Raw genomic sequence first — 26,704 nt, forward strand, 5'->3', positions numbered from 1 at the left:
TTCCATCCGAAGTGTCCAGCTCCATTGTGGTATGGTTCCAAGACCATTGATGCCTCCCTCTTTGGGACTACCACCTGCCAGACCAGCTCATGAGTACGGGCATTGATACTCCTCCGACACAGCTTTCCCTCATAGATGAACAGCCTGCCTCTTTCCTTCCACAACTGCTGGGTTTCTTCAGGAGCATCTGGACTTGGGCATGAGTCAGCTTGTGACAGTAGCTCCTTTACCAGGCAGACTGCGGGGTCGTTATCCTGTGTTTCTGCCCAGTCATGATGGGGCAATGGATTTAGGGTGGCCTCTTTCACAATAGATCATCTGTTTCTCACTCCTTGGGCATGCTGGGCCGCAATTGGCCGGTGGAAGGCAGGTAACTCTATTTCTTCACGTGCCTCAGGGTCTTCTCCTGCATCTGGCAGATTGGGCATTCTCGACAGCGCATCAGCATTGGCATTCTTGTGCCCCGCTCGGTACTTGATGGTAAATTCATAGTTAGACAGCCGGGACATCCATCGCTGCTCCAGTGCACCTAGTTTTGCAGTTTCCAAGTGAGTCAAGGGGTTGTTGTCCGTGAAGATGGTAAACGTGGCTGAAGCTAGGTAATGCTTCAATTGTTCAGTCACAGCCCAGACTATGGTGAGGAACTCCAGTTTGAAGGAACTGTAGTTGTCAGGGTTCCTTTCAGTGGGACGAAGCTTCCTGCTGGCGTAGGAGATCACTCTTTCGTTGCCATTCTGTACCTGTGACAGTACTGCTCCCACTTCCACATTGCTGGCATCAGTATACAGAACAAATGGTTGGTCATAATCTGGGTAGACCAGAACTTCATCTCCTGTGAGAGCCATTTTCAGTCGAGTGAAGGACCTCTCCAGTTCCTCATTCCATTCAAATGTAGGACTCTTCTTCCTGGCTTTCTTGGGCTGGCCCACCAGAAGATTTTGCATAGGTGTGGCTATCTCAGTGAAGCCTTTGATGAACCTTTGGTAGTAGCCTACCAACCCGAGGAATTGACGTACCTCATGGAGGTTGCTGGGCTTCTGCCAGTCCCGGATGACAGTGACTTTGTCAGGATCCGGTGCCACACCTTCTGCACTCACTACATGACCGAGGTACTGTACCTTGGGCTTCAGGAGGTGGCATTTGGATGGCTTCACTTTCTGGCCAAAGTTGGACAAGGCTTCAAACACCTCAGCCAGGTGCTTCAGATGGTCTTCATAAGTCTTGGAGAAAACAATGGCATCAACAAGGTACAACAGGACTGTCTCAAAGTTCTTGTGTCCAAGACAGCACTCCATTAGCCGTTGAAATGTCCCTGGGGTGGTGCAGAGCCCGAACGGCATGTAGTTGAACTCGCAGAGACCCATTGGGGTGGTAAACGCTGTTTTCTCCTTGTCTGCCTCTGCCACGGGGACCTGCCAATACCCACTTGTGAGATCTAAGGTGGAAAAATAGTTAGCAGTTTTAAGTGCAGCCAATGACTCTTCAATTCTGGGTAATGGGTAGGCATCCTTATGTGTAATGCTGTTAATTTTTCTGTAATCAACACACATTCTCATGGTACCATCTTTCTTTTTCACAGAGACTATTGGAGCTGCCCAGGGGCTGCAACTATCTCTGATCACCCCAGCCTTCTTCATTTCCCTGAACACACTTTTGGCACATTGGTATTGTGTTGGGGGTATAGGCCGGTACCTTTCTTTAATGGGTGATCTCCAGTGGGGATATGGTGTTGAACCCCTTTTGCCTTCCCAAAGTCTAGAGGGTGTTTACTGAATACCCGCTCATACTCCTGAGTCACCTGGTAAATCCCATTCTTTTGGTATGAAGGGTGGAGTCAGTTCCCACATGCAGCTGCTGGCACCACTCCTCCAGCTGCTTTACAGAGCCATTGTCCTCCACCTGGTCGGATGAGACCAAGGGCTCTGCTGCCTGTATTGCGTTGTTACTGACAGTAAACTGCTTTGCAACTGTGGCATACCGAGGTATTGTGGCCTCCTCTTCCCCACAATTCAAGAGGCGTACAGGTACTCTCCCTTTGCGAACATCAACTACCCCTCTGGCTGTCAGGACAGTGGGCCGGCTATCAGAGTACACTGGCTCTACCAATGCTTGGTAATCTTTTCCTCTGAGGCCGATGGCTGCCCGACACCAAATTAACATTTCACATCTGGGGGGGTATCGCAATGGGGAAAGAATCACTCTGACACTGCCAATTTCTCTGCCAGACAGTTCTACCTGCTGTCTTTGCATTAGGGCCTTGATCTCCTTCTGCAGGACATGTTGTTCACTGGAACAAGCAGTCTCGGCTACCTGGTGCAACAAAACAATAACTTCGGCAAGACAATTTTCAATCACATTAGTACCTAAGGTCATCATTGGGATACATTCTCGTCGATCAATGTCTACAACTATCAGACCTTGAGATTTTAACTCTACTTGCCCCACTTTAATGGTAATCTCTTTACATGCTACTTGTGGCAAAGACTGACCATTGCTGGCAACTACTGTCAGTTCATCACTTGGGCCACGGGTAAGTTCAGAGTCAGCCGAATACCGCTTATAAAGGATATATGGCATAGTTGTCACCAGAGAGCCAGTGTCCAGCAAAGCGTTCATGTGTATGCCGTCAATCACCACTGGGAGGACCGGTCACACTCCAACGTACTTGGCTCGCCAGTTCTTAGGGCCTTGTGGTCCTAATCCTGGGGGTTGGCCCTCTGCCCCAGGGGTTGCTCATTTAAATAACAGAATCTTGCGATGTGGCCTGCCTTGTGGCAGTGACGACAGATGGGACATCAGTCCTGGTCATAGCGATCGCTGTTTCTCCCTCGGAGTGGCGGGATCCTCTTCTTCCGTAGCCACGGGACATCCTCTGGACTGGAGGCCATCTGGATCTTCTCCTTTGAGGGCACCTGCATAGACTGCACAGTTTTGGCAAGTGCAGCCATACTTTTGGTCAGCTCTTGGACCTGAAGACGTAATTCTGTAGATGGATCATTATCCAGAGTCTGTGCGTCAGCCCCCACAGGGCTGGGAGGGAAAGAAGCTGCTTCTTGGTGGTATGTGATCGCTGGGCGCCTAGGGGGCGCTGGACGGCTGACATTTGGTTCATGCAGCACCCGGATAGCCCTGTCTTTGATGTATGCAAAGTGTAGCTCAGGGTTTTGTAGGGCTATGATGCGCAGCTGTGCTCTGTGGGTACTGGATAGGAGTCGCTCAAAAAATTGCTCCTTTAACAGTCTGTCTTTCACACTGTCTGGGTCAATCTGCTTTATGGCGCGCAGCGCCTCCTGCAGGTTAAGAGCATAGTCCCGTATACTGTCCTGCGCTCTCTGCTTACACCCAAAGAATCTCATTTTTATTTCAGCTGCAGAGCGAGTGTCAAAGGTGCTTCTTAGCTTAGCCAGAATCTTTTTAACAGTCTCTTTATCAGTGTCCTGCCAGGCTTTTACTTCTCTTTGTGCTGCACCAGTTAGCTGCCCAATAAGGATGTTCACTTTTTGGCTTTCAGACAGAGGATACACCTCAAACAAACTGCACAGTCTCTCTTTAAATTCACTCAGGATATGTGACTCCCCTGAGTACTGCGGTAACCAGACTGATCCTGTTATATAGGGCATTGACAGCGGCATTATGGGGACTGCTGTGATGGGCGCTTGTTCCTGCTGCGCTGGTGGCTGGATTCTGCAGTGCCATTGGGGCCGCAGCTGTGCTGACCCCTGCATCTTGTTTGTGACGCCAAAATGGATCACCCGCCAGGGCAGTGGGGTACTCGGTACCAGGCCAATATCTCAGAGGGAAGTGTCACAGTAGCGGTGACCCGGTCCGTGGCCCTGGGCATCCATGTAAAAGGGGTTGAGCATGACTGATTAAAGTTTATAAGTGGATGTTACGTGATGCCACCTGTGGTGCTCGGCAATGAAGGGGTTAAGCTGACGCTGCAGGCAGATCCTCTGGGACAGATGGTATCAGGCAGCAAGATGTAATAGCTCCCCACAGGTAGAGCTGTAGTCCCGGGGCAATAATGATAGGTGTTCAGGAAGAGGGTGCAGTGTTAGGCACAAAGATGTAGCAGTGCTGAAGGGGTTGCAGGAAGAAGGCAATGACACAACAGGGTGCTGTTTCTTTTACCTTAATTTGCAAGTGCAGTCCGGGATCCAGATTACAGATGGAACAGGAGTTGGCTAACCTGGAAGCAACTTAGGAATCTCTCAATGCAGGTGGGTTGTGTAGTCTCCTTTCTAGCGCTTATCTGAGGTACATGCAGTACTGAGTTACACTGAAGTTCCTCTTGCTTGCTCTCTTTTAGAACCCCTTCGTATGGCAGACAGCTGTAGCCTCCTTCTTCTGGCTCACACGTTGCTGTTGTACCTCCAAGTCTTATGTGGGAACAGAGCATTTACAGCTTCCGATTCCTTCGGTTTCTGCTGCAGGAACATCAGTATCCATACAACCTCGGAGACCGGACTCCGGACCATGCGCTACGCTAGAAGTGAGCCTGAACTCTGCTCAATCCTCCAGCTCTTCTTCGCCCGTCCACACACTTAGGCTGGTTTCACATTAGCGCTTTTGTGCGCAGCGCATCGGGCGCACCAGTGCGCATGCGCACTGCGCACCTATATTTAACATGATGTGCGCATGGTCTTGCGCATATTTGCGCTTTCGTGCGCATGCGTTTTTTTGTCTTTCGCGCCAGGCGCGTCAGACGCAACATGTTGCATTTTTGGTTCCGCCCTGTCTCGTTAAAACAACGCATGCGCACGGAATGCACACGGAATGCGCAAAAACACCACATTGGAGCCTATGGGAGCGCAATACTTGCGCATGGTCTTGCGCACGCTTGCGTTTTTATGCGCATGCGTTTTTTAAATAAACATGACTGAAATTTGGTCTAGACAGTAAAAAAAAAAATTAAACCAAGGTGATAAAATGGTGTGGGCACTGGGATTCCACAATACTTTAAGGATTGCTCATGAGTGGACACACAGCACAAGCTGCACCAATGTAAGTATGAAAAACCTAATGTCTGGCTGAAATTTCAATACATTTCTATGTACTTATGTCTCTTTTTTTTTTTATTGCAGCATGTCTTCATCTGGTGAGGAATATGTCCCCGGGACAGGGCAAGAGGCAGAAGAAGTGAGTACTATGCTTCCGTATGGATTGGAAAAAATAAACACATGTGATTAATTTTTTTGGTTTAATTTTCAGACCTCATCCTCCATCACGCCACCACCACCGGAGGAACGGCAGGAGCAGCAAGGCCAAGTGCGGGCGGGAAGACGTGATGTAAGTACAGACGGACTGTTTTTTTTTTTTTTTACTTATTTTCTAGTCTGGTTTATTTATTTATTTTTTTTTTGGTATTTTTTAATTTTTTTTTTTTAAATTTTCATGGTTGTTTTTTTCGATGTTTGTTGCTTTTTTTGCATTTATTTTCATTTAAAACAAATAATTTTTTCATGGCTTGTTTATCAATATCTAAAGCTCAAAGTGTGTATGTGTGTGTGTGTGTGTGTGTGTGTATATGTTTGTTTGTTTGGGTATATGGGCACGGGACTATGGGATGGAGGATATATATGATGGGTATATGGGCATGGGATAGAGGATATGTATGATGGTATATGGGCACGGGACTATGGGATGGCGAATATGTATGATGGGTATATGGGCACAGGCATATGAGATGGCGAATATGTATGATGGGTATATGGGCACAGGACTATGGGATGGAGGATATGTATGATGGAATATGGGCACGGGACTATGGGATGGAGGATATATATGATGGGTATATGGGCATGGGATGGAGGATATGTATGATGGTATATGGGCACGGGACTATGGGATGGCGAATATGTATGATGGGTATATGGGCACAGGCATATGGGATGGCGAATATGTATGATGGGTATATGGGCACAGGACTATGGGATGGAGGATATGTATGATGGAATATGGGCACGGGACTATGGGATGGAGGATAATTATAATTTTCTATAACTAACCACAGTTAGTTACTATGCCCGGGCAGCGCCGGGCTCTTCAGCTAGTTTTCGATATTTTTTATTTTAAAATCTTTCAAAGATTAATGTTTGTCTTTCTTTTCTAGGCTCCACAGCGGGAGGAGGACCTCGCCCTGGACAACGACGAGCTCATCCGTCTAGTCCAGTAGCGAGTCCCGTTGTGGGACACCCGTCACCAACTGCACTCGGACAACGTGGTGATCCGGCGGCTCTGGAACGAGGTGGCCGCATCGCTGATGGATGGCTGGGACAACGCCTCTCCCCGGGTCCGCAAGGATTTTCGTAAGTATTTAAATGCAGTGTGATGCAGCAGTGATCTTGGCCGGGATCACCCAACTGTGTGTGATGCTATTAACTCCATGGAGTTTCTATCATCACACACAGTTGGATGATCACAGCCTCCAGTGCATAGTCTTACTTTTTTTCTTTTTTTTTTTTTCCACCACAGTGAACAAAGTCAGAACCCGTTGGCGCTCGATGAAGGACCACTTCAACAGGGATATCCGTCAGGAGAATAAGGTTCGCAGTGGTGCTGCGGCAAGGACCGGCACGAAGTACAGATACCATCGTGCCTTGGCATTTTTAAGACCGGTCCTTGCCTCCCGAACGTAAGTATTTTCTAGTTGTATTGTGTTTTATTCTGTGCTTTTCTATTCCACAGGAGTTGGCGATTGTTAATTTATGGTAGTAATTTCTTTCTTTTCTTTTCACAGCACCTGGAGCAGCACCCTGCAACCTGGGCCCGAAGCGGTCCTTCATCAAGCTGCCCCGGACCCCTCCCAGCCATCCATCAGCGAGGAAGCACCTTGCAGGTCTGCACCACAGTCATCTGGAGACCAGGAAGCTGGTCGCTCAGGTGTTCCCCTGTCCCAGGTCTCTGCCACTGGTTTTGCGGGCACTTCCCGCCAGCAGCGGCAGAGGACCTTGGACAGGCCTCTCATGCCCGAGTTCGTTGAATTGAGCTCGGTCTTTCAGAGTAGCCTCAAGGCACTCTCCGATAGACTTGAGAGTGGTTTCCTCCTTTTGGACCAACGCTACAAGTCTATCGAGGGTCGCCTTGAGCGCCTGGAAGTCGACCTCGCCAGACCAGCGCATCATTTTTATACCCAAATAGCTCGGGACACGGCGGAACACCTTACCCCTGACCTCCAGTTGACTGTCATGCAGGCCTGCAACAATGCTTTTATGCAGGCTATGCAGCAGAGTAGGATTATGCAGCAGTCAGCGGTGGCATTTCCACCGGTGCCACCCCTGACTCGTTTTACAGCATTACCTACTTCTGCTGCATATCACTGCACAGCCACCACACTTCCAAGCCTCGCCGGACACCAATATACCGCCCCAAGTCCGAGTGCAGCTGGACACTTACCCGCCAACACCATGCCAAGCGCTGCTCCTGCCTGGCCCACCACTGCTGCCGCCACCACCACTGGATGGCCCGTCGTCACCACCCCTGCCTGTAGCGCCGCCACCACCACCACCAGCGGGAGGACCACCCCGGTATGGACCGCCACAGCCACCACGCCTGCATGGACCGCCACCACCACCAGCACCACCACCTCGGAGCAGCATCAGCTGGGGGACCCGCATTCAATATTTACGGCCCCTGCCAGGACATCCACCACCACCAGCATGCCACAGCAGGTACAAGATCCTGGCAGGCGGTCCACAAGCGCCAGGCGGTCCCCCAGCTCCAGCCAGTCCACAGCCTCCAGGCGTTCCAGAGGCTCAAGGCGGTCCAGAGGCTCAAGGCGGTCCAGAGGCTCAAGGCGGTCCCCGGGGTCTAGCCAGTCCTCAGGCTCAAGCGAGGACAGCAGCAAGACGACGGGCCACCGTCATAAAAAAACAAAGAGGAGGACTCTTACCCTCCCTCCTCCCTCACCTCCCACTTCACAACTTTCCTTGCCTCAGCTCCCTTCCCCCACTTCTTTGGTTCCTCCTTCCCCTAGAACCCCTTACTCCACCCAAAGCCGTTCCTCATCCCTCCACACCCCCCAGTTTCCAGCAACTAAAAAATAAGTTAAATAAATGTTATATTTTTTTTTCAAAATAATGTTTGGTTATTGTGTCTTTCGCCGCCTGCACACACTGCGCCCTACACTATGGTTTGTTTTTCTTTACTTTATACCGGATGGTCAGCCATCCAACTCTGAAAGGGATACTATATTTCATTTTTTTTTTATATATATATATATATATATATATATATATATATATAAATAAAAAAAAAATGAAATATAGTATCCCTTTCAGAGTTGGATGGCTGACCATCCGGTATAAAGTAAAGAAAGGGAAACCACCAAAAAAAAAAAATAAATTATATATATATATATATATATATATATAAAGATATATATATATATATATATATATATATATATATAAATATATATATAAATATATATATAAATATATATATATATATATATATATATATACACTCACTGGCCACTTTATTAGGTACACCTGTCCAACTGTGTGTTAAGACTTAATTTCTAATCAGCCAATCACATGGAGGCAACTCAGTGCATTTAGGCATGTAGACATGGTCAAGACAATCTCCTGCAGTTCAAACCGAGCATCAGTATGGGGAAGAAAGGTGATTTGAGTGCCTTTGAACGTGGCATGATTGTTGGTGCCAGAAGGGCTGGTCTGAGTATTTCAGAAACTGCTGATCTACTGGGATTTTCACGCACAACCATCTCTAGGGTTTACAGAGAATGGTCCGAAAAAGAAAAAAAATCCAGTGAGCGGCAGTTCTGTGGCCGGAAATGCCTTGTTGATGCCAGAGGTCAGAGGAGAATGGGCATACTGGTTCGAGCTGATAGAAAGGCAACAGTGACTCAAATTGCCACCCGTTACAACCAAGGTAGGCAGAAGAGCATCTCTGAACGCACAGTGCGTCGAACTTTGAGGCAGATGGGCTACAGCAGCAGAAGACCACACTGGGTACCACTCCTCTCAGCTAAGAACAGGCATCTGATGGCTACTTTCAGCAGGATAATGCGCCATGTCATAAAGCTCGAATCATCTCAGATTGGTTTCTTGAACATGACAATGAGTTCACTGTACTCAAATGGCCTCCTCAGTCACCAGATCTCAATCCAATAGAGCATCTTTGGGATGTGGTGGAACGGGAGATTCGCATCAGGGATGTGCAGCCGACAAATCTGCGCCAACTGTGTGATGCCATCATGTCAATATGGTCCAAAATCTCTGAGGAATGCTTCCAGCACCTTGTTGAATCTCTGCCACGAAGAATTGAGGCAGTTCTGAAGGCAAAAGGGGGTCCAACCCGTTACTAGCATGGTGTACCTAATAAAGTGGCCAGTGAGTGTATATAAATATATATATATATATAAATATATATATATATATATATAAATATAAATATATATATATTTATATATATTTATATATATATTTATATATATATATATTTATATATATATATATATATTTATTTTTTTTATGGTGGTTTCCCTTTCTTCAATTTAACCTGGGCAGGTGAGTAGTGGAGTTTATTAAGACACAGTACACTGGGTACAGGTATAAAAAACCATGTATTTTATTTTTAACAAACAACAAAACTATTAAACCATTTGATCCTGCCATGCTACACGACCAACATCGGATAAAAAGTAGTCCGCAAATTGGTCCCTCATTTGGGCAACTTCGACTGAGGACCGAAGAGGGTGCTGAGTAAAATCTGGCAAAGGGTTGGCAGCAGGCTCATCCATGTCAAAGTTCGGCCGCTCCTTTGCCATAACAAAATTGTGGAGAACCACGCATGCCTTCACCACCTCATCCACTGTTTCCATTTTGAGATTGATGGCGGTGCTGAGAATTCGCCATCTGGACACTAGAATGCCAAAGGCGCACTCTACAGTCCTGCGAGCCCTCGTAAGCCTGTAGTTGAAAATTTTCTTGCGGTGGTCCAAGTCACGGCTGGAGTACGGCTTCAGCAGGTTTGGGCACATCTGAAATGCCTCATCCCCAACCACTACAAATGGCAGTGGTGGAGTTTGGGTTTGGGGAAGAGGCCGTGCCAGTGGAAAATTGAAATGGTTGCCGTACAACCTCCAGCCCATATCAGAGTTCTTAAAAGTCTGTGAATCGTTGCCCCGTCCGAATGCCCCTATGTCCACCGCCACAAACCGGCAGTCTGCATCCGCAATGGCCATTAGGACTGTGGAAAAGTACTTCTTGTAGTTGTAGTACTCGGAGCCACTTCTTGCGGGTTTTGTGATGCGGATGTGCTTCCCGTCCACCGCTCCTAGGCAGTTCGGGAAATTGCAGACTGCCCAGAATTTCTCCGATATTTGAAGCCACTTTTCGGCAGTGGGCAATGGCAGAAACTCCGGACACAGAACATCCCACAGAGCCCTGCAGGTGTCGGCAACAATCCCGGATAAAGTAGAGATTCCCAGCCGGTACTGGAAATGCAGGGATGAAAGACTCTCTCCAGTTGCCAGGAACCTGCCAAACATAAAAAGAAAAAATAATTGTATTTCTGTCTTGGGTATTACTAAAAACACTGAAAATAAAAAAGTACATGGCCTAACTATTTTGCATGTTTTTTTAATACAACATAGCAAAAAAACATTTTATAAAGGCTTGGGATTAGTACATGCCAGAAGAAAAACCATTATGCAAAAAAGCAATTTCCCAAAAATAATGTTAAAATTCAATAGCCAAAAAAAACCTAATTTTTTGGACCAAAAAAAAAAAAAAAAGCAAAAAGCCAAAAAAATTATGCAAACATAACAACATACATACCGTAAGGTGACAAGGAGCCTTTCTTCGGGAGGAATGGCACGCCGGAGCTGAGTGTCCCTTCTCCGGATGTTTCCTTCAACCATACCCAGCAAGTCAAGGAAGCTTTCCTGGGACATCCGTGTATAGTCAGCAAATTTCTCCGGGTTTTCCTGTAGCTCGCTGTACAGCGTGTGATATGCTCCACGGCTTGCCCGGAGTTCGATGATTGGATGCCTCCAAAACCGACGCCGCTGCCGTCTCTGCTGTCTCTCCCTCTCCCTTTCTTGCTGGCAACAAAAGACATACGCCTGAGAGAGAGCAATGTCAAGATCCAGCTTGAAGCGGAAATTATCCAGACGCAGGTCCATCTTGACACCGGAAACAGCAGCAAAATCTGATGAATTCAGCAGTACAGGGTCTATAAAACATTCCAATGACACACGCCCACTGGTGACCCATTGGTGGTCAAGGATTTTTCTATTGTGAAATGTCACACCTAAAAACGCATGCGCATAAAAAACGCAACCGCATGCAAAAACGCATGTAAAACGCAAGTAACACTGCGTTATTTTGACGCATCAGCGTGCGCATGAAGAAAAAAAAACGCACATTTGTTTTGCGTTTTTCTTTGCGTTTTTTATGCGCACGATGCGCTGCGCAAAAAAACGCTAATGTGAAACTAGCCTTAGCCCTCCTCACACAAACTAACTTCCCCTTACCTGGCCCCCAGAGAGCAGCTCCTCCCCCAGTTTTGGTTCAGAGCTCCCTCTGCTGGCCTGGAGTGGGAACCGTGCTGTGTGCTGCATTTACCTGACAGAGAGACCCTTTATTGATTCCAAGCATGGCATCACACTCCCTAGGAGGAAGGTAATGCCACTGTGGCGACCATACTCCTGGGGGCGCCGCACAGCCATCATGGCAAAGTTTGGGATGAACCTCCTGTAATATCCCACGATCCCCAGGAAAGCCCTAACTTGCTTTTTGGACAGAGGTCTCGGCCAAGTTTGAATTGACTCCACTTTATTGATTTGGGGTTTGATCTCGCCACGCCCCACTACATATCCCAAGTACCTGGCTTCTTCTTTACCCAAGGCACACTTCTTCAGGTTTATTGTAAACCCCGCCTCTCTTAGAGCACTGCTTGTACCTTTTTCTGGTGACTCTCCCAGTCCAGGGTAAAGATGACGATATCATCCAGATACGCGGCAGCGTATAGCTTATGAGGCACAAGGATTCTATCCATAGCCCTCTGGAAGGTCGCCGGAGCTCCCTGCAGGCCAAACGGCATCTGGACAGACTGGAAGCACCAGTCTGGTGTAGAAAATGCAGTCTTCTCCTTGGCTTCCTGTGTCATGGGGATCTGCCAATATCCCTTTGTCAAATCCAAGGTGGTTATGTACCTGGCAGGTCCAAGTCTCTCGATGAGCTCATCAACGCATGGCATGGGATATGCGTTGATCTTGGAGACCTCATTCAGCTTCTGGTAGTCATTGCAGAACCTCCATTGATCATCAGGTTTTGGGACCAGGACAATCAGGCTCGACCAACCACTCTTGGATTCCTCAATGACCCCGAGCTTCAACATATGCTGTGCCTCCTTGGGGATTACTTCTCGACGGGCCTCTGGAATTCGATAAGGCTTCACATTCACCCGCACATGTGGCTCTGGCAGAGCTTGGTGCTCAACGACCTTCGTGCACCCGGCAACTATGAAAACAGGTCTGTTGTGAGCTCATCTGTTCATTCATCTTTTGTGTCCGAGGATCTCCCTCTTCTGGTGAAGGAAGGTAGTGAGGCTGATTACCAAACACCTGATCAGGTGGATGGTGACTGGGTAACGGGAACTTCTGACTGGATATAAGGCAGCTGACGCCCTTCTGAGTCGCTGGTGATTTCTCTGCTGGATTCTTGGAGACCAGTCTGATTCCTGCTTCCCAAAGATAAGTTTTTGCTCTTCTATTGAACTTATTAGTTTTGGTTTTGTTTACCTTGTTTTTTGGAGTTCAGACATCCCCGGCCGGGGGGGTGCTGGATTCTTTTTCCTTGATCAGTGTTCTCTTTTGCTCTGTTTCCAGAATATTCTGAGTGCTGATATAGGGTTTGAAGTCTAGTGACTTCAGGGTCCTTTTTGCTTATCAGTTGTGTTGGTAATATTTTTTAGCAGGGTTTTCTCGGATTGCAGACAGCAGCTTTTCTCTCCTGTCTTTTTTAGTTACCTTGGGCCCCATCGTTTGCTCAACCTATCTTTCTATCTGTGTTAGTGTTTTCATCTTGCTTCACCGTCATTATATGTTGGGGGCTGCCTATTGCTTTGGGGTCTGCTCTGGGGCAGTCAGTTTTTCCCTTCTCTCTCTTTAGGCTTATGTAGATCTCCTGCTGTGACGAGGTGTCTAGGATCACCGTAGGAACACTCCACGGCTACTGCTAATTGTGTGATAGGATTAGGGGTCTGCAATCCGTTAGTTTCCAACCTCTCTGATTTTCTGGGCTGAGCTTGTGTTTTGTTTTTTCCTCCTCGGTGACTCAATCATAACACAGGTCCCTGTTTTTCTGGAGCAACTCCCGGAACTGCTGTTTTCTGGGCCTTCGATAGCGTCTCCGCTATAGTAACCCCTCCAACCTCACCTTCTGGGTTGCCCAGCGAGCACGGAGTTACCGCTGGCTCTCTATCTTGCCATGGCTTGATGAGGTTGACATGGTAAACCTGGTATGGTTTCCGTCTTCCTGGTTGGTGAATCTTATAGTTTACCTCCCCAAGCTTCTCCACGACCTCATATGGCCCTTGCTATTTGGCCAAGAACTTTTTCTCCACTGTCAGAACCAGCACGAGACCTTGGTCTCCCGGATTGAACTGCCTCACTCTTGCTGACCGGTTGTAGACCCTGGCCTGAGCTTCTTGTGCCTGGCGGAGGTGTTCTTTCACGATGGGCATTACTTTTGCAATCCTCTGCTGCATCAGTGCCACATGCTCAATGACGCTTCTGTGGGGCGTGACTTCGGCTCGAAGGGCGAGAACCCCGTCGAGGCCTGGGGAACTTCATGGATTGAAAACAGCAGACATGGTAAGTGACAATCCCAGTCTCTACCGTCTTTCTCTATGGCTTTTCTTAGCATGCTCTTCAGTGTCTTGCTAAATCTCTCAACAAGGCCATCTGACTGCAGATGGTACACGGAAGTCCTCAACTGGGAGATTTGCAGAACCTTGCACAACTCCCTCATCACCTTGCTCATAAAAGGTGTCCCCTGGTCGGTCAGGATCTCCTTCGGCAAACCCGTCCTGGAAAACACATGGACCAACTCGCCAGCTATACTCTTCGTGGAGGAATTTCTCAGGGGAATTGCCTCAGGATAGCGTGTCGCATAGTCCAGTATGACTAATATATACTGATGGCCCCGGGCTGATTTAACTAAGGGGCCAACCAATGGCAATTCTCTCAAATGGCACCTCAATAATGGGCAATGGCACAAGGGGCTTCCGAAGATCAGAGGTGGGGCAGTTGACTGACATGTAGGGCAGGACCTGCAATAGTTTACTATTTCCCGGTGACACCCAGGCCAATAGAGCCTCTGCACGACCCGTTCCTGCTTTTTTTCCACCCTCAAGTGTCCCCCCAAGAAGTGTGAAAGGGCCATGTCCAACACTTTCCGTCTATAGGTGACAGACGAGCAATATGGCGGAAATGCGCACGCGGGTTGAATGTCACCCAAGTGCGCTAAGCAATCTCTGTTTGCTCACAGAGATGTCAGCAGAGGTAAACGCAGAAAGGCTGAGCCTGTTAGTGTCACAGGTCTCAGGTAAAAGCACACATGGTATCTGGTCACAGGAGCAGGACCCAAAGCAGAGGAGCTGCGTCTGTCTAGACCTACCGTGCGTGCGGCGTCGCTACTGCGGACGCCAAAGAGGGCTGCAACTGCAGCGCAGCATAGGACACTGCCGCTAGTTGACAAAGCAAGGAAGCAGGCGCAATGTCGGACGCTAGCACTGTGGATGATGCTGTAGCGGCTTGTGGCTTGCCACGCGCTGGCGCTGACTCTAACACTAGTTCCCTGTCCACATACGTAATGTCAGAGGGAGGGGAATCATAATGAGTCATTCGCAGGTTCATACACCCATCATCATTCACACAGTATCAACTAGAGACTATACTAGCGCATGGACGAACGACCATGCGTGCCTTTTATAGTCGGGACCTTCCAGAAGCTTCCAGATCTCCGAGATGGACCAATGAGATCTGGAACAGGACCTGGGCACATGACTCCTGATCTCCAATGGGAGATCGTCTCGTGGGCATGGCCAGTAGAACAGAGGTACTTAGTCTCTGGAGTGATTTGCTGCAAAGCAATCTCCTCTGCAGTAGATAAACAGCAGGAGACCGCAGAATGTGAGGCTCTGGATTCCTGCAGAGCAGATGCAGAAACCTGACGCCTAACATTACCCCCCTCCTAGGGCCCCCTCCCCCCTGAACCTTCCAATCCACCACTTTGTGCCCATCAGAGGCATAGGCCTCAGACTCGTCCGAAGGCAAGTCCCGGTAGGTGACTCGGAAAACCGGGACACGTGGAAGGCATCAGAGGTGGCAAGATCGCCAGGTTTCAGAAGGGACACGTGGGAGACAGCGGGAGCGGCAAAATTGCCAGGAGCAGAAGTTGAAGTGGAACGCCGCAGTGTGTCAGCGGGCGTCTTCACACTCTGTTTAAGGAAGCTGTTCCGAGCACAAGAGGCGCATGCCCAAATATATTTTGTAATGTCCCGAGCCCTGCGCGGCCACCAATAAGACCCTGCCAGGAGTTTTGTGGTCTGCATGTAGCCACAGTGACCACCACCCTGTATGCGTGTGCCCACGTGAGAACCTTCGGCTGAAGGCGAGGGGGGACAAAGGTCTTGCCCGGTGGCCCAGAGTTTGGCCATTGCGGGGCCCCGTTATCCTGGGGAACAGAGTGCTGACAGTGGTAACCGCAAGTGGAGCTTAGTGCTGGACGCGCCTCGAGACTGGCGCGAGACACCTCCATGGGCTCTGGGAGTGAACACTCTGGCTCAGGTAATTCCAGAGGTTCAAAAAGGTTGGGAGCCGAAGTAACCTTCCGTCTGGATTGAGCACGCTCCAGCCTGCGCTACCAAAAACGGAGATCAATGTGGGGGGCAATGGCAATCAGCTCTTCCAGACTTACAGGAACCTTTCTGGTAGATAGAGCATCCTTAAAATGCTCTGCTAAACCTCTCCAAAACACAGGGATGAGGGCTTTATCAGACCACTCCAGCTCGGAAGCCATTGTCCGAAAAAGAACGGCATACTGGCTGACCGAGAGAGATCCCTGAGTTAATGCAAGTAGCTGATGAGAGGTGTCGTGCGTGACCCATGGTCCCAGGAAGACCTGCTTGATAGATGTTAAGAACTGAGGAGCGGTCCGAACCTCTGGGTCACCACGTTCCCATAGTGGCGAGGCCTAATCCAACACCCTGCCCGACAGAAGGGAAACAATAAACCCCACCTTAGCCCGTTCCGTAGGGAATCGCGCAGCCAGTAACTCCAGCTGGATAGAGCACTGGCTCACAAAACCCCTACAGGAGGCACCATCGCCAGAAAATTTATCGGGCAATGGGAGGCGGGAAACTGTCGGCGCAGGGGAGGACGTGGACATACGTGAAACCACCTCTGCGATTGCCTGTACAGCAGCTTCAGTAGACTTCGCAGCTGAGATAGCACTCTCAAGAGTAGGCAACCGGCCCTCTAGCTGCCGAATGTACTGTAGGAGTTGCTGCTGATCTGCCATTACTAGCCAGACCCTGGCGCGCTAGTACAATGTTAGGAACGGCGGAACGCACTAAATAAAATAAATAATAAAGTGCGTTTGCCGCTCGGGGTCCACCAAGCAGTAGGTGTGAACACTGCTGCTAAGTAGTGACAGACAAGCAATAAGGCGGAAATGCGCACGCGGGTTGAACGTCACCCAAGTGCGCTAAGCAATCTCTGTTTGCTCACAGAGATGTCAGCAGAGGTAAACACAAAAAGGCTGAGCCTGTTAGTGTCACAGGTCTCAGGTAAATGCACACACGGTATCTGGTCACAGGAGCAGGACCCAAAACAGAGGAGCTGCGTCCGTCTAGACCTACCGTGCGTGCGGCGTCACTACTGCGGACGCCAAAGAGAGCTGCAACTGCAGCGCAACATAGGACACTGCCGCTAGTTGACAAAGCAAGGAAGCAGGCGCAATGTCGGACGCTAGCACTGTGGATGATGCTGCAGCGGCTTGTGGCTTGCCACACGCTGGCGCTGACTCTAACACTAGTTCCCTGTCCACATACGTAATGTCAGAGGGAGGGGAATCATAATGAGTCATTCGCAGGTTCATACATCCATCATCAGTCACACAGTATCAACTAGAGACTATACTAGCACATGGCCGAACGACCATGCCTGCCTTTTATAGCCGAGACCTTCCGGAAGCTTCCAGATCTCCGAGATGGACCAATGAGATCTTGAACAGGACCTGGGCACATGACTCCCGATCTCCAATGGGAGATTGCCTCGTGAGCATGCCCAGTAGGAGAACAGAGGGACTTAGTCTCTGGAGTGATTTGCTGCAAAGCAATCTCCTCTGCGGTAGATAGACAGCAGGAGACCGCAGAATGTGAGGCTCTGGATTCCTGCAGAGCAGATGCAGGAACCTGATGCCTAACAATAGGGGCCTGGTACTATTAACTGCTCTACCAACTCCTCCCTTATTTTCGGGACGCGGTATAACAACTTCCCACTCATCATAAAATAGGGAAATCTTGTGTCCGCCCCTGACTCCTGTGCAACCCCATTAATGACGATGATATTGTTAAAGGCTTCCCTCAGGGTTGGGTCCCTATGTTGGCCAGTCCCAAAATTCTCACGGCCACCCCTAACTCCGGAATGTCAGATACAGGGGACACTTCCTCCTCATCCCCCACAAGGACACAAAAAGAAAACCCGTCTGCCTATGGTGGTGGCAATACCTTATTAGGGGTCATTGGTTCCCTGCTCTTGCTAGCAACCTCAGAACCCTTCCCCATAGATCCCAAAACAGACAGAAATCCCGGCCTATAATTATAGGATGCAACAAGTCCCGAATGACGCCAACTTCATGGGACTCGGTGCCATGCGCTGTTTCAATGTTCACTCTGGCCATAGGGTAGTCCTTTGCATCACCATGTATGCACCGAATGCCGACCTTTTTACCCGGGAGTAGGTTGAGAGGAAAAATGGCCCTTACAAGGGTCACCAAGCTCCCGGAGTCTAGCAGCGCCATTACTGCTCGACTGTTCACCTTCACAGGACACGCTTGAGGCCCCTCATTAAGTGGAGACTTCACACTGCAGGCTGGGTATGCATAGTATGAACTACGGTGTCCCATGCTGCAGTCCATCTGCTCGGTGGTCTGGGGACAATGCGCAGCTATATGTCCTGGCCCGTGGCACTTCCAACAAATGATATCATCTGTGGGGACCTTGGGCACCGCCTCCCCCCTTTTGACCTTGGACACCCCACCCCTTTTTGGGACTCCGTCCTCTGCTGGAGCCCCCAATACAAAATGGGCTGCTTCCCCAAGGAGCCTTCCATCCCCTGGTATCTCTCGACCAGTCCAACCAATTCATCGGCATTCTGGGGATCACCCTGGGCAACCCAAGTCTGTAGGGGTCTCGGCAGGGAATGCACAAACCAATCCATTACCACTCGCTGTACCATCTGTGTAGGAGTAGAAAACTAGAAAACTCTGGCTGCAGCCATTTCTGGACCAGGTGCAACAGGTCGAACATTTGGGAGCAAGGCGGTTTGTCCCGGTGATAGGCCCAGCGGTGAACTTGCTGTGCCCTGACAGTCATTGTCACCTCCAACCGTGCGTGAATCTCGGCTTTTATTTGGGATACTCCTTGGCGTCTTGCAAAGTCAAGTCATAGTACGCCTTCTGGGGCTCCCCCGTCAGGTATGGCGCCAGTACCTCTGCCCACTGCTCTGGCTGAAGTTTTTCCCTCTCAGCCACCCCCTCAAATACCGTCAGGAAGGCCTCAACATCATCCTCAGGGGTCATTTTCTGCAATGCGTGTCTTACCGCCTTCCCGACGTGGGTGTCATCAGCCAGACCTGGGGTTGGGGCACTCGTCCTGCCCTGGATGGCAGTTGCCAGAAGCTGCATCTGCTGCCGTTGCTCCTGCTGGCTCTGTTGTATCTGTTGCAACAACAGCCTATGTATACACCAAACAGATCAAGGAAGCATATTGCCATAAAATACATATTGCTTTATTGAAATACATACAAAAGACACAGACATCATAAAAAGAGAGGGGTATATCAATGAATATCACAAATACATATGTATTAATTAGATGTAGAAAGTGTATACCAGAGGTAATGTATAAAAAAAATCATAATAAAATACATCCAGTATGGAGCATAGGGGGCATACAAGACACAAAAAATCATAGGCGGAAAGACTGTAGTCTACTGCAATAGTGGTAATGCCTGACAGAGATGCTATGTGAGCATCCAAGATTATGAAATAATGTGTTAGGTACAGCCCACACAGTAAACCCTGAAATGGAAGGGAGGCTCTCTACAATCTATGTAAACATGTCGCCAAATTCAGTGCATATCACTGACTAAATTTTGGGCAGAAAGCATATGATAAAAATGTGCTAATAGTTAGTATTAATCTGCTACAATAGCAATAGCACAGAAAGCATATGATACAAATGTGCTAATAGTTAGTATTAATCTGCTACAATAGCAATGACATTGGACAATAGTATTCCAATGGCATCCAAAATCATAAGATAATACATTTAAATATGGCTGAAGTAGTAAACATGAAAGTGAAAATAGAGAGACTCACTCCAATATATGTAAGTATGCCGCCAGACTCAGTGCCCAACACTATCTTGATTAGGGGCAAAAGATATTTGTATACTCAAAGTTGAATGCCATCAAAGCAATATAATTAACAACACAGATGTGCACATGGCATATATTCCCCTTTTCAGAGTGTGTGACAGCAGCCCCATAGAAAAAATGAACATATTACCGGTGATACCGCGATCCCTGATGCGCGTTTCGCCTTAGCTTCGTCCTGGGAGGTAAGTGAGTATGGCTACGAGGTGCATAAGGGCATATATAATGGCATGATTACAACAGATCTCTCACAGCTGAGAAGTCACCCAGTGCCCGGCGTGTGACGTCATCATGGCGCGCGTCTCCCGGCCATGCAGCCACTCCCCATCAGACACGTCACGATGTGGAGACGGCTGGGTTAGGCCAGGGAGAACGCGCTACCAAGGCAACGCACCACGCTGCAGGGTGACGCTGCGGACAGGCAAGCCACTCCTTCGCCCGACGTGTCAGGGCAGAGAGGCGGTCTTGGCCCGTCGAGCAGACGTTTCCACACAGAGTGTGCACTAGGGTGACCGCAAAAAATCGATGTCGGAATTTTGTCCGTCTGGACCCCACAAAACGATTCCCCTTTCCAGATATTGAGATAGCCAAAATTTGAGCTCGATCAAACGACGTTAACCCGTGCCGCTCGTCGCTCAAAGTTTGAAAAAAATCCAAATTTTTGGCCAAAAAGCTGACATATGGAGCCATAACTCCAGAACGGTAAATAATAAAAACACGCTTAATATCTCAAAAGAAAGCTAATGTTCTTCAAAATTTATATTTTATACATAATTGTTGTTATTTTAAGTCAAACTGAGTTACAACAGCTTTTAGCCCCAAGAACGTGACCTGGTACCACTAGGAGCAATGGAGCATACTTCGTATATTTTGTTATTAAGTGATAAATTTTGTTTTTTTTTGTATATTTTTGAGTTTAAAGTAGAAATATAACAAAAAAACAAGTAATACTGATAAGTCTAATGACATTTTTTATTTTAAAATAAAAAAAATGAGGTATATAATACATACAAAACAGACACAGAAAAGATACAGACGTAGTACCTACATGAGTTGATAATTTTACATAGTTATCTAATCTATTCTAGAGCTTTTGTTAAAGTAGTTTTTGAAACGTCAGAATATAATGTTCGGCATTTGCTTACAACTTGCAGGACATATTGCTTTTGTTCTTCATCTTTTGTCAGAAGGTCGTTAAAGTCGGTTATTAATTTAACACCACGCTCAGCCATATCATTAACTACTTTTAATGTTTTGACAATTTTCAATCCTTCTTGGAAGTCATTATTTTGAGGCCAGGTGTTTGGATTTTGTCTTAGGAAATCTGTTTTTATATTAAATCGGTCAAAGAATGTAAATGTTTCTTTGGTAAGTAAATTTACCAATCCTCCATCAACTACCTCTTTTAATTTTTCTTTCCTAACTTTTGGATTTACAACCCTAGCATGCTCTGATGGTTCATCTGTGATACTGAGCAATTTATTAGCCATTAACAACTTTTCATCGTCTGTAATGGCGGGATCAAAAAACGATAATCCCACCAACTCTGCATTCAAATACCACAAATGGTTCTAAAATTTGGTCAGGGCTATTTCTGCAATGTCGTTGTCACATTCTTTATAGTCTAACAGACTATGCAAAATACCTAAATCTTGCTTTGGCGCAAGATGAGCTTTTGGAGCATTGAACCAAGCTTTACAATAAATTTTAACAAGGAAAACAGAAATGGCACGCACAGAACTTTCTTCTTCTTTAGACATCTTAAATTGACGACGAAAAATGAACATTTTTAAGCAGTAAATAGCCTTTGCCATCCACCTAGCGTGATGAATGGCTCCTGGAGTTCTAAAACCCACAACATTGCCGTCTAGTGATCCAACAAATACGAGAACCAACTACAACAGTTCCTTGTAGTCATCTCTGGGGTGGCTCTCAGTTAATTTGGTCTCGAATTCAGCAGTAACATTTGCAATTACTTCTGGAGTTAGCTGCTTTTGTATTAGATTGTCACTGATACCTGTGTCGTATTTTCCTTTGTCTATCTTGGGCCACGCAGTGAGGAATCTTTTGAAAATGTCTCGATGAGGTCCAGTGGTTGATCCCATTTTTGTGTCGAATACGCCTCTTAACATAATTTCCAAGATATGGTGACGGCAAGCTAGGTGTAGCAATCCTCTTCCTAACATTTGCTCCAATAGGACGCATGCTCCTTTGAGTCTTCCCGTGTTCGATGCTGCAGTGTCGAAGCACATCGCCTTGACGGTGTTGGGAAGACCCCATTCCTGTAGGCATTCATATATGGCTACGGCTTGCTCTTCTCCAGAGCTGCTTGCTGTTACAGGAACTCCCAGCAGCTGTTCCTTTTCGCCATATGAAATAGCAATAGCTATTCGCTCACATTCCTCATGTTTTAAAACACCCGGTAACAGTTTACCATCCCAATCGACAACCACGGGCTCTTTTTCAGGAATGTTTACTTTATCTAAAAAAATTTTAGTATATTGTTCTCTGAACATTTGCCTTCTAGAATGTAATAAAGTTTTCGAGACTTTGTACTCAAGAGGGTCAAGGTTTAGTGCTTCTAGAGTAGCTATTAAAATTCTCGTGGCATTTCTGTCGGATACCTTACATCGATCTAACACAATGGATAATTTCATGTTTAAAATCTCTTTAACGCCCCTTGCAAATGAAACTTTCATCCTCTTGCTCTCAGATGGTCCTGGATCTTCTGCAGTTTCTTCAGGGATGTCCATTTCCTCCAAGCTCTCAAGTTCCTGGTAGATGCTGTCCTCTTCAGTATCTTCTTCTTCTTTTCCTTCTTCGAGCTTGTCTTCATCATCCGTCTCTAAGAAGCAACAAAAGAAAGAGAAAAAAAAGACTATAAAAACTTGTCGTTTTAGCAGAATAGTAATAATACATAGGTACTAAATTACCTACTTCTAATTATCAATAGGTATTATTTTAAGAATATAAACTCAATCATAAAGATGCCAAATGATGCTCTCATGTACAATTTTCTTTCAATTATAATGAAACTATTTACTTATTTGTTTATCTACTTTTTAGAATAATAATAATAATAATAAAATAAACTCACCAATATCAAAAGTTTCTTCTTGGATTTGTCGGTTCATTTTTGCAAGTTCCTTTTGCGCCTTGATTTCTTCAGCTCGAGACAACTTGAGATCCACTCCAGCCATGGAACCTGGGCGGCCCTTCTGCCTCTGTTTCACGAGAAATGCCTTATCTTCTTCCAATTTCATCAGAGCCAAGGCATCTTGTTGAGCAATATCAAAGAGATCATTCAACTTTTCAACAAACTGTTTAAATTTGTTCTTGGCCGTTTCCGATGTTTTCTTCCGGTCTTTTTGAAGACTTCTCCACTCGGCGTGAAGTTTTTCCAGCTTAGTAATTGCATCTTGCTCATGTTTAGTCGGGATTCGAGCTTTCCCCCCAAAAATGAACACTTCTCGTATGGTCAGTTTTGCTGATTCTCTTACAGTTAATTTCACAGTACGTAAATGATAAAATAAAGCACATAAGACTTGACGATTTGAGGGTAGTTTACAACCGGTGATCTGGTGAATGGGATAGCCCACAAGAAATAATTTATCCTTGTTCCGGCTTTGTACACCTGATGTGAATGCCATTTCAGAGTCCAATAGGTAAATAACAGTTAACTAGAAAAACGAAACAAAATATAATACAAACTTTAATTTCAATAAAATATTTTCAAATATCTTTTAAAATAATACTATAATATCGCGCATCACCCCTACTCTGGAACTCTCTACCACAACATATCAGACTCTCACTTACCATCGAAACCTTCAAAAAGAGCCTGAAGACCCACCTCTTCCGACAAGCCTATAACCTGCAGTGACCACCGATCGACCAAACCGCTGCACGACCAGCTCTACCCTCGCCTACTGTATTATCACCCATCCCTTGTAGATTGTGAGCCCTCGCGGGCAGGGTCCTCTCTCCTCCTGTACCAGTTATGACTTGTATTGTTTAAGATTATTGTACTTTTATTATGTATACCCCTCCTTACATGTAAAGCGCCATGGAATAAATGGCGCTATAACAATAAATATTATTATTATTATTATTAATAGCTATAAAAACAATAACACACACACTTGGAAAATTTAAAAAAAACATTAAAATATCTTCACTGGATAATTGTTCGATCTAACCAGCTCAAAGGCACTTTAGAAACTAAACTGAATAAATAAAAGGTCGGTTGTACGCTGAGGTAAAATCACCACCCCTAAAATAGAAATTACATGCACCCTGTGTGTAACATATAAATTTTGAAGAACAACATTAGCTTTCTTTTGAGATATTAAGCGTGTTTTTATTATTTACCATTCTGGAGTTATGGCTCCATATGTCAGTTTTTTGGCCAAAAATTTGGATTTTTTTCAAACTTTGAGCAACGAGCGGCACGGGTTAACGTCGTTTGATCGAGCTCAAATTTTGGCTATCTCAATATCTGGAAAGGGGAATCGTTTTGTGGGGTCCAGACGAACAAGATTCCGACATTTTTTTCCCCCCATATGAGATCCGGTCACCCTAGTGTGCACAGTGCACTGGGTGATACACTAAAATGTCAGTATGCCAAAGGTTTAATGTTTTACCAACGGATAGAGAGCTTTTATACTCAAATGCATGAGATGCAAATGCATATAAGATGCAGAAATCGCCCTGCTAAATTGTGTTAGAGATCCATATACCCAATGGTCCCTCCATTTTAATGTATAATAAACAGATTATTTGTCATACAATACAGCACAATATAGAGAGCAATTCCAAAGAAGTATATATATATATGAAAACCATGCTGATAACCCCTACAAGATGGATTCAATATTGCCATTTCATTTGTACCAGTGGTTGAGAGTCTCTCCTACGTAAGATATTAATCACAAGATACAAGGGAAGTCATTATAACATGGAATATCCCCTAATCCTCAGTATATTGCAAATTATATAGTATAAAGTATATAGCAGTATGGAAATTAATCCCTAAGAAATGTATAACATGCATATTAAAACCTGAAAACACAGGCCTGTTACTCTATAAGGACACTTTCCTATAGGCACAATTAATCCCCTAAACAGAGTACATGAAAAATAATTGCAGCTAAAATGTCCATCAATTTTCAATATATTACAGGCTTCTCGGCACATAATGTGTCGAAATTGAAGGGATAAATCCCTCCAAAAGGTGTGTAATTTTTATTGTGAGAGCCTAAAGAGAACACATAAACATGCTGATGTATAAACCTTTTTGTTTAAAAAGGAAATCCCTAATTTTTGCATACAACAGTCCTAGGAGACAGACCACAGGATAATCAGGTTTTCTCTTGATTTCTCATGAATATGGACCAAATACTTTCGGATATTCTCCAATGTATGATGACTTGTAACAACTTCTCCAACAGTTTGCTTGAAGACGCCTTCCCAACCCATTGTCCATGCGCACCACATAGCAATGACGATATAAAAGATGATATACTGAGAATAAAACTAAGAATAAAAAAGTATATTAAAAACAAGTGAACCATCACCATATACCTATAGCATCCTACAGAAATGGGGCAAAGCTCAGAATCTCATTAAGTCCTCTTGGTTGGACCGTTCCCAGCTTGTATATCCACTCAGCTTCTTTTTGAGCTAATATTTTCCTCCAATTTCCACCACGATGGTCAATGTGGACCTTGTCTATCCCACAAACCCTAAGTAATTTGGGATTACTCCCATGGAACAATTTGAAATGTCTCGGAACTGGCTTGAGAGTTGTATTGTCCTCAGTCTCAGATGCATTCCTGATGTCCCTATAGTGTTCCCTTATTCTGATTTTTAAGGGTCTGGAGGTCATGCCGACATATATTTTTTCACATGGACATACGGCATAGTATACTACACCGACAGAGTTACAAGTGATGTGCTGCGTGATATTACATGTTATACCACCATCACTGGATAAAAAAAGAGAAAGTCTGTTTCATATTGGGACATGCAATGCACTCCTTGCACGGAAAAAATCCCCACTTGGGACCCTTGGACCCAAATGTTTTCTCAGACCTTTGGCCCGCACGATAACTGTGCACTAATTTATCCCGTAGGTTGCTTGACCTCCTATATGTGATAGAAGGATGTCTGGGGACATATTTTTCCAGGGTTCTGTCGGTCATGAGGATTGGCCAGTATTTGTCTAAAGCCTGCCTCATTTCATGCCACTTATCATTAAACGAAGAAATGAATCTCACTTTTTGTGTTTCTGTGGGCCTATGTTTTGGAACAAGTAGATCTGCTCGCTTTGCCTGATTAGCTTTTCTCATTCCTCTATGGATGCTGCGTCTGGAGTAACCTCTAGATGCAAACCTAGATGCAAGATCCTCCACTTGCCCCCGATATGCTTCCTCGCTCGAACAAATGCGTTTTGCCCTAAGAAATTGTCCTGTTGGAATTCCTTCCACCAATGGTTTAGGATGTGAGGAAGCAGCGTGTAGAATTGAATTTACCGCTGTTTCCTTCCGAAACATGTCCGTGTGGAAAAATCCATCTGGTCCCTTAAAAATTTTGATATCCAGAAAATCTATGTCAGACTGACTGTACTTGCACGTGAGCCTGACATTGATAGAATTGTTGTTAAGTATACTGAGGAAGCTGAGAAGCTCCTGTTCTGTCCCCTGCCATATCAGAAGAATGTCATCTATATAGCGGGCTCAGAACAGGACCTTCTCAATGAAGGCAACAGGGCGGGTGAAAAAGATGTCCCTTTCCCACATGCCCAAAAATAAGTTGGCGTATGAGGGGGCAAACGCCGCCCCCATAGCCGTACCTTGTTTTTGCAAATAGATAGTCTCTTTGAACATAAAATAATTGTGTTCAAGGGCAAATCTTAGTAATGTCACCAGTAAGCTGACAAACTTCTCATCATAATCAGCCATCATCAAATATGTCTGGGTGGCCCGTACACCATCCTGGTGTTGGATG

General features: G+C 46.2%; 2 protein-coding genes across 2 annotated transcripts; one reads left to right on the forward strand and one right to left on the reverse strand.

The window, feature by feature from the left end:
* The first annotated feature begins 5,553 nt into the window (after positions 1 to 5,553).
* Positions 5,554 to 8,178, forward strand: LOC141054954 (uncharacterized). The gene is made up of 2 exons (XM_073551864.1): positions 5,554 to 6,308; positions 6,475 to 8,178. Exon 2 carries the CDS (start codon positions 6,708 to 6,710, stop codon positions 8,043 to 8,045), a length of 1,338 nt encoding a protein of 445 aa, XP_073407965.1. The 5' UTR covers positions 5,554 to 6,308; positions 6,475 to 6,707; the 3' UTR covers positions 8,046 to 8,178.
* A 12,342-nt stretch (positions 8,179 to 20,520) lies between these two features.
* LOC141054955 (uncharacterized) lies at positions 20,521 to 23,992 on the reverse strand. The gene is made up of 2 exons (XM_073551865.1): positions 22,794 to 23,992; positions 20,521 to 22,541 (listed from the first exon to the last, which is right to left on the reverse strand). Exons 1-2 carry the CDS (start codon positions 23,344 to 23,346, stop codon positions 21,592 to 21,594), a joined length of 1,503 nt encoding a protein of 500 aa, XP_073407966.1. The 5' UTR covers positions 23,347 to 23,992; the 3' UTR covers positions 20,521 to 21,591.
* Between the last annotated feature and the right edge of the window lie 2,712 nt (positions 23,993 to 26,704).

Source organism: Dendrobates tinctorius, unplaced genomic scaffold, assembly GCF_039654945.1.
Source record: "Dendrobates tinctorius isolate UK_male_01 unplaced genomic scaffold, ASM3965494v1 ptg000181l, whole genome shotgun sequence".
In the NCBI taxonomy this organism is placed as follows: domain Eukaryota; kingdom Metazoa; phylum Chordata; class Amphibia; order Anura; family Dendrobatidae; genus Dendrobates; species Dendrobates tinctorius.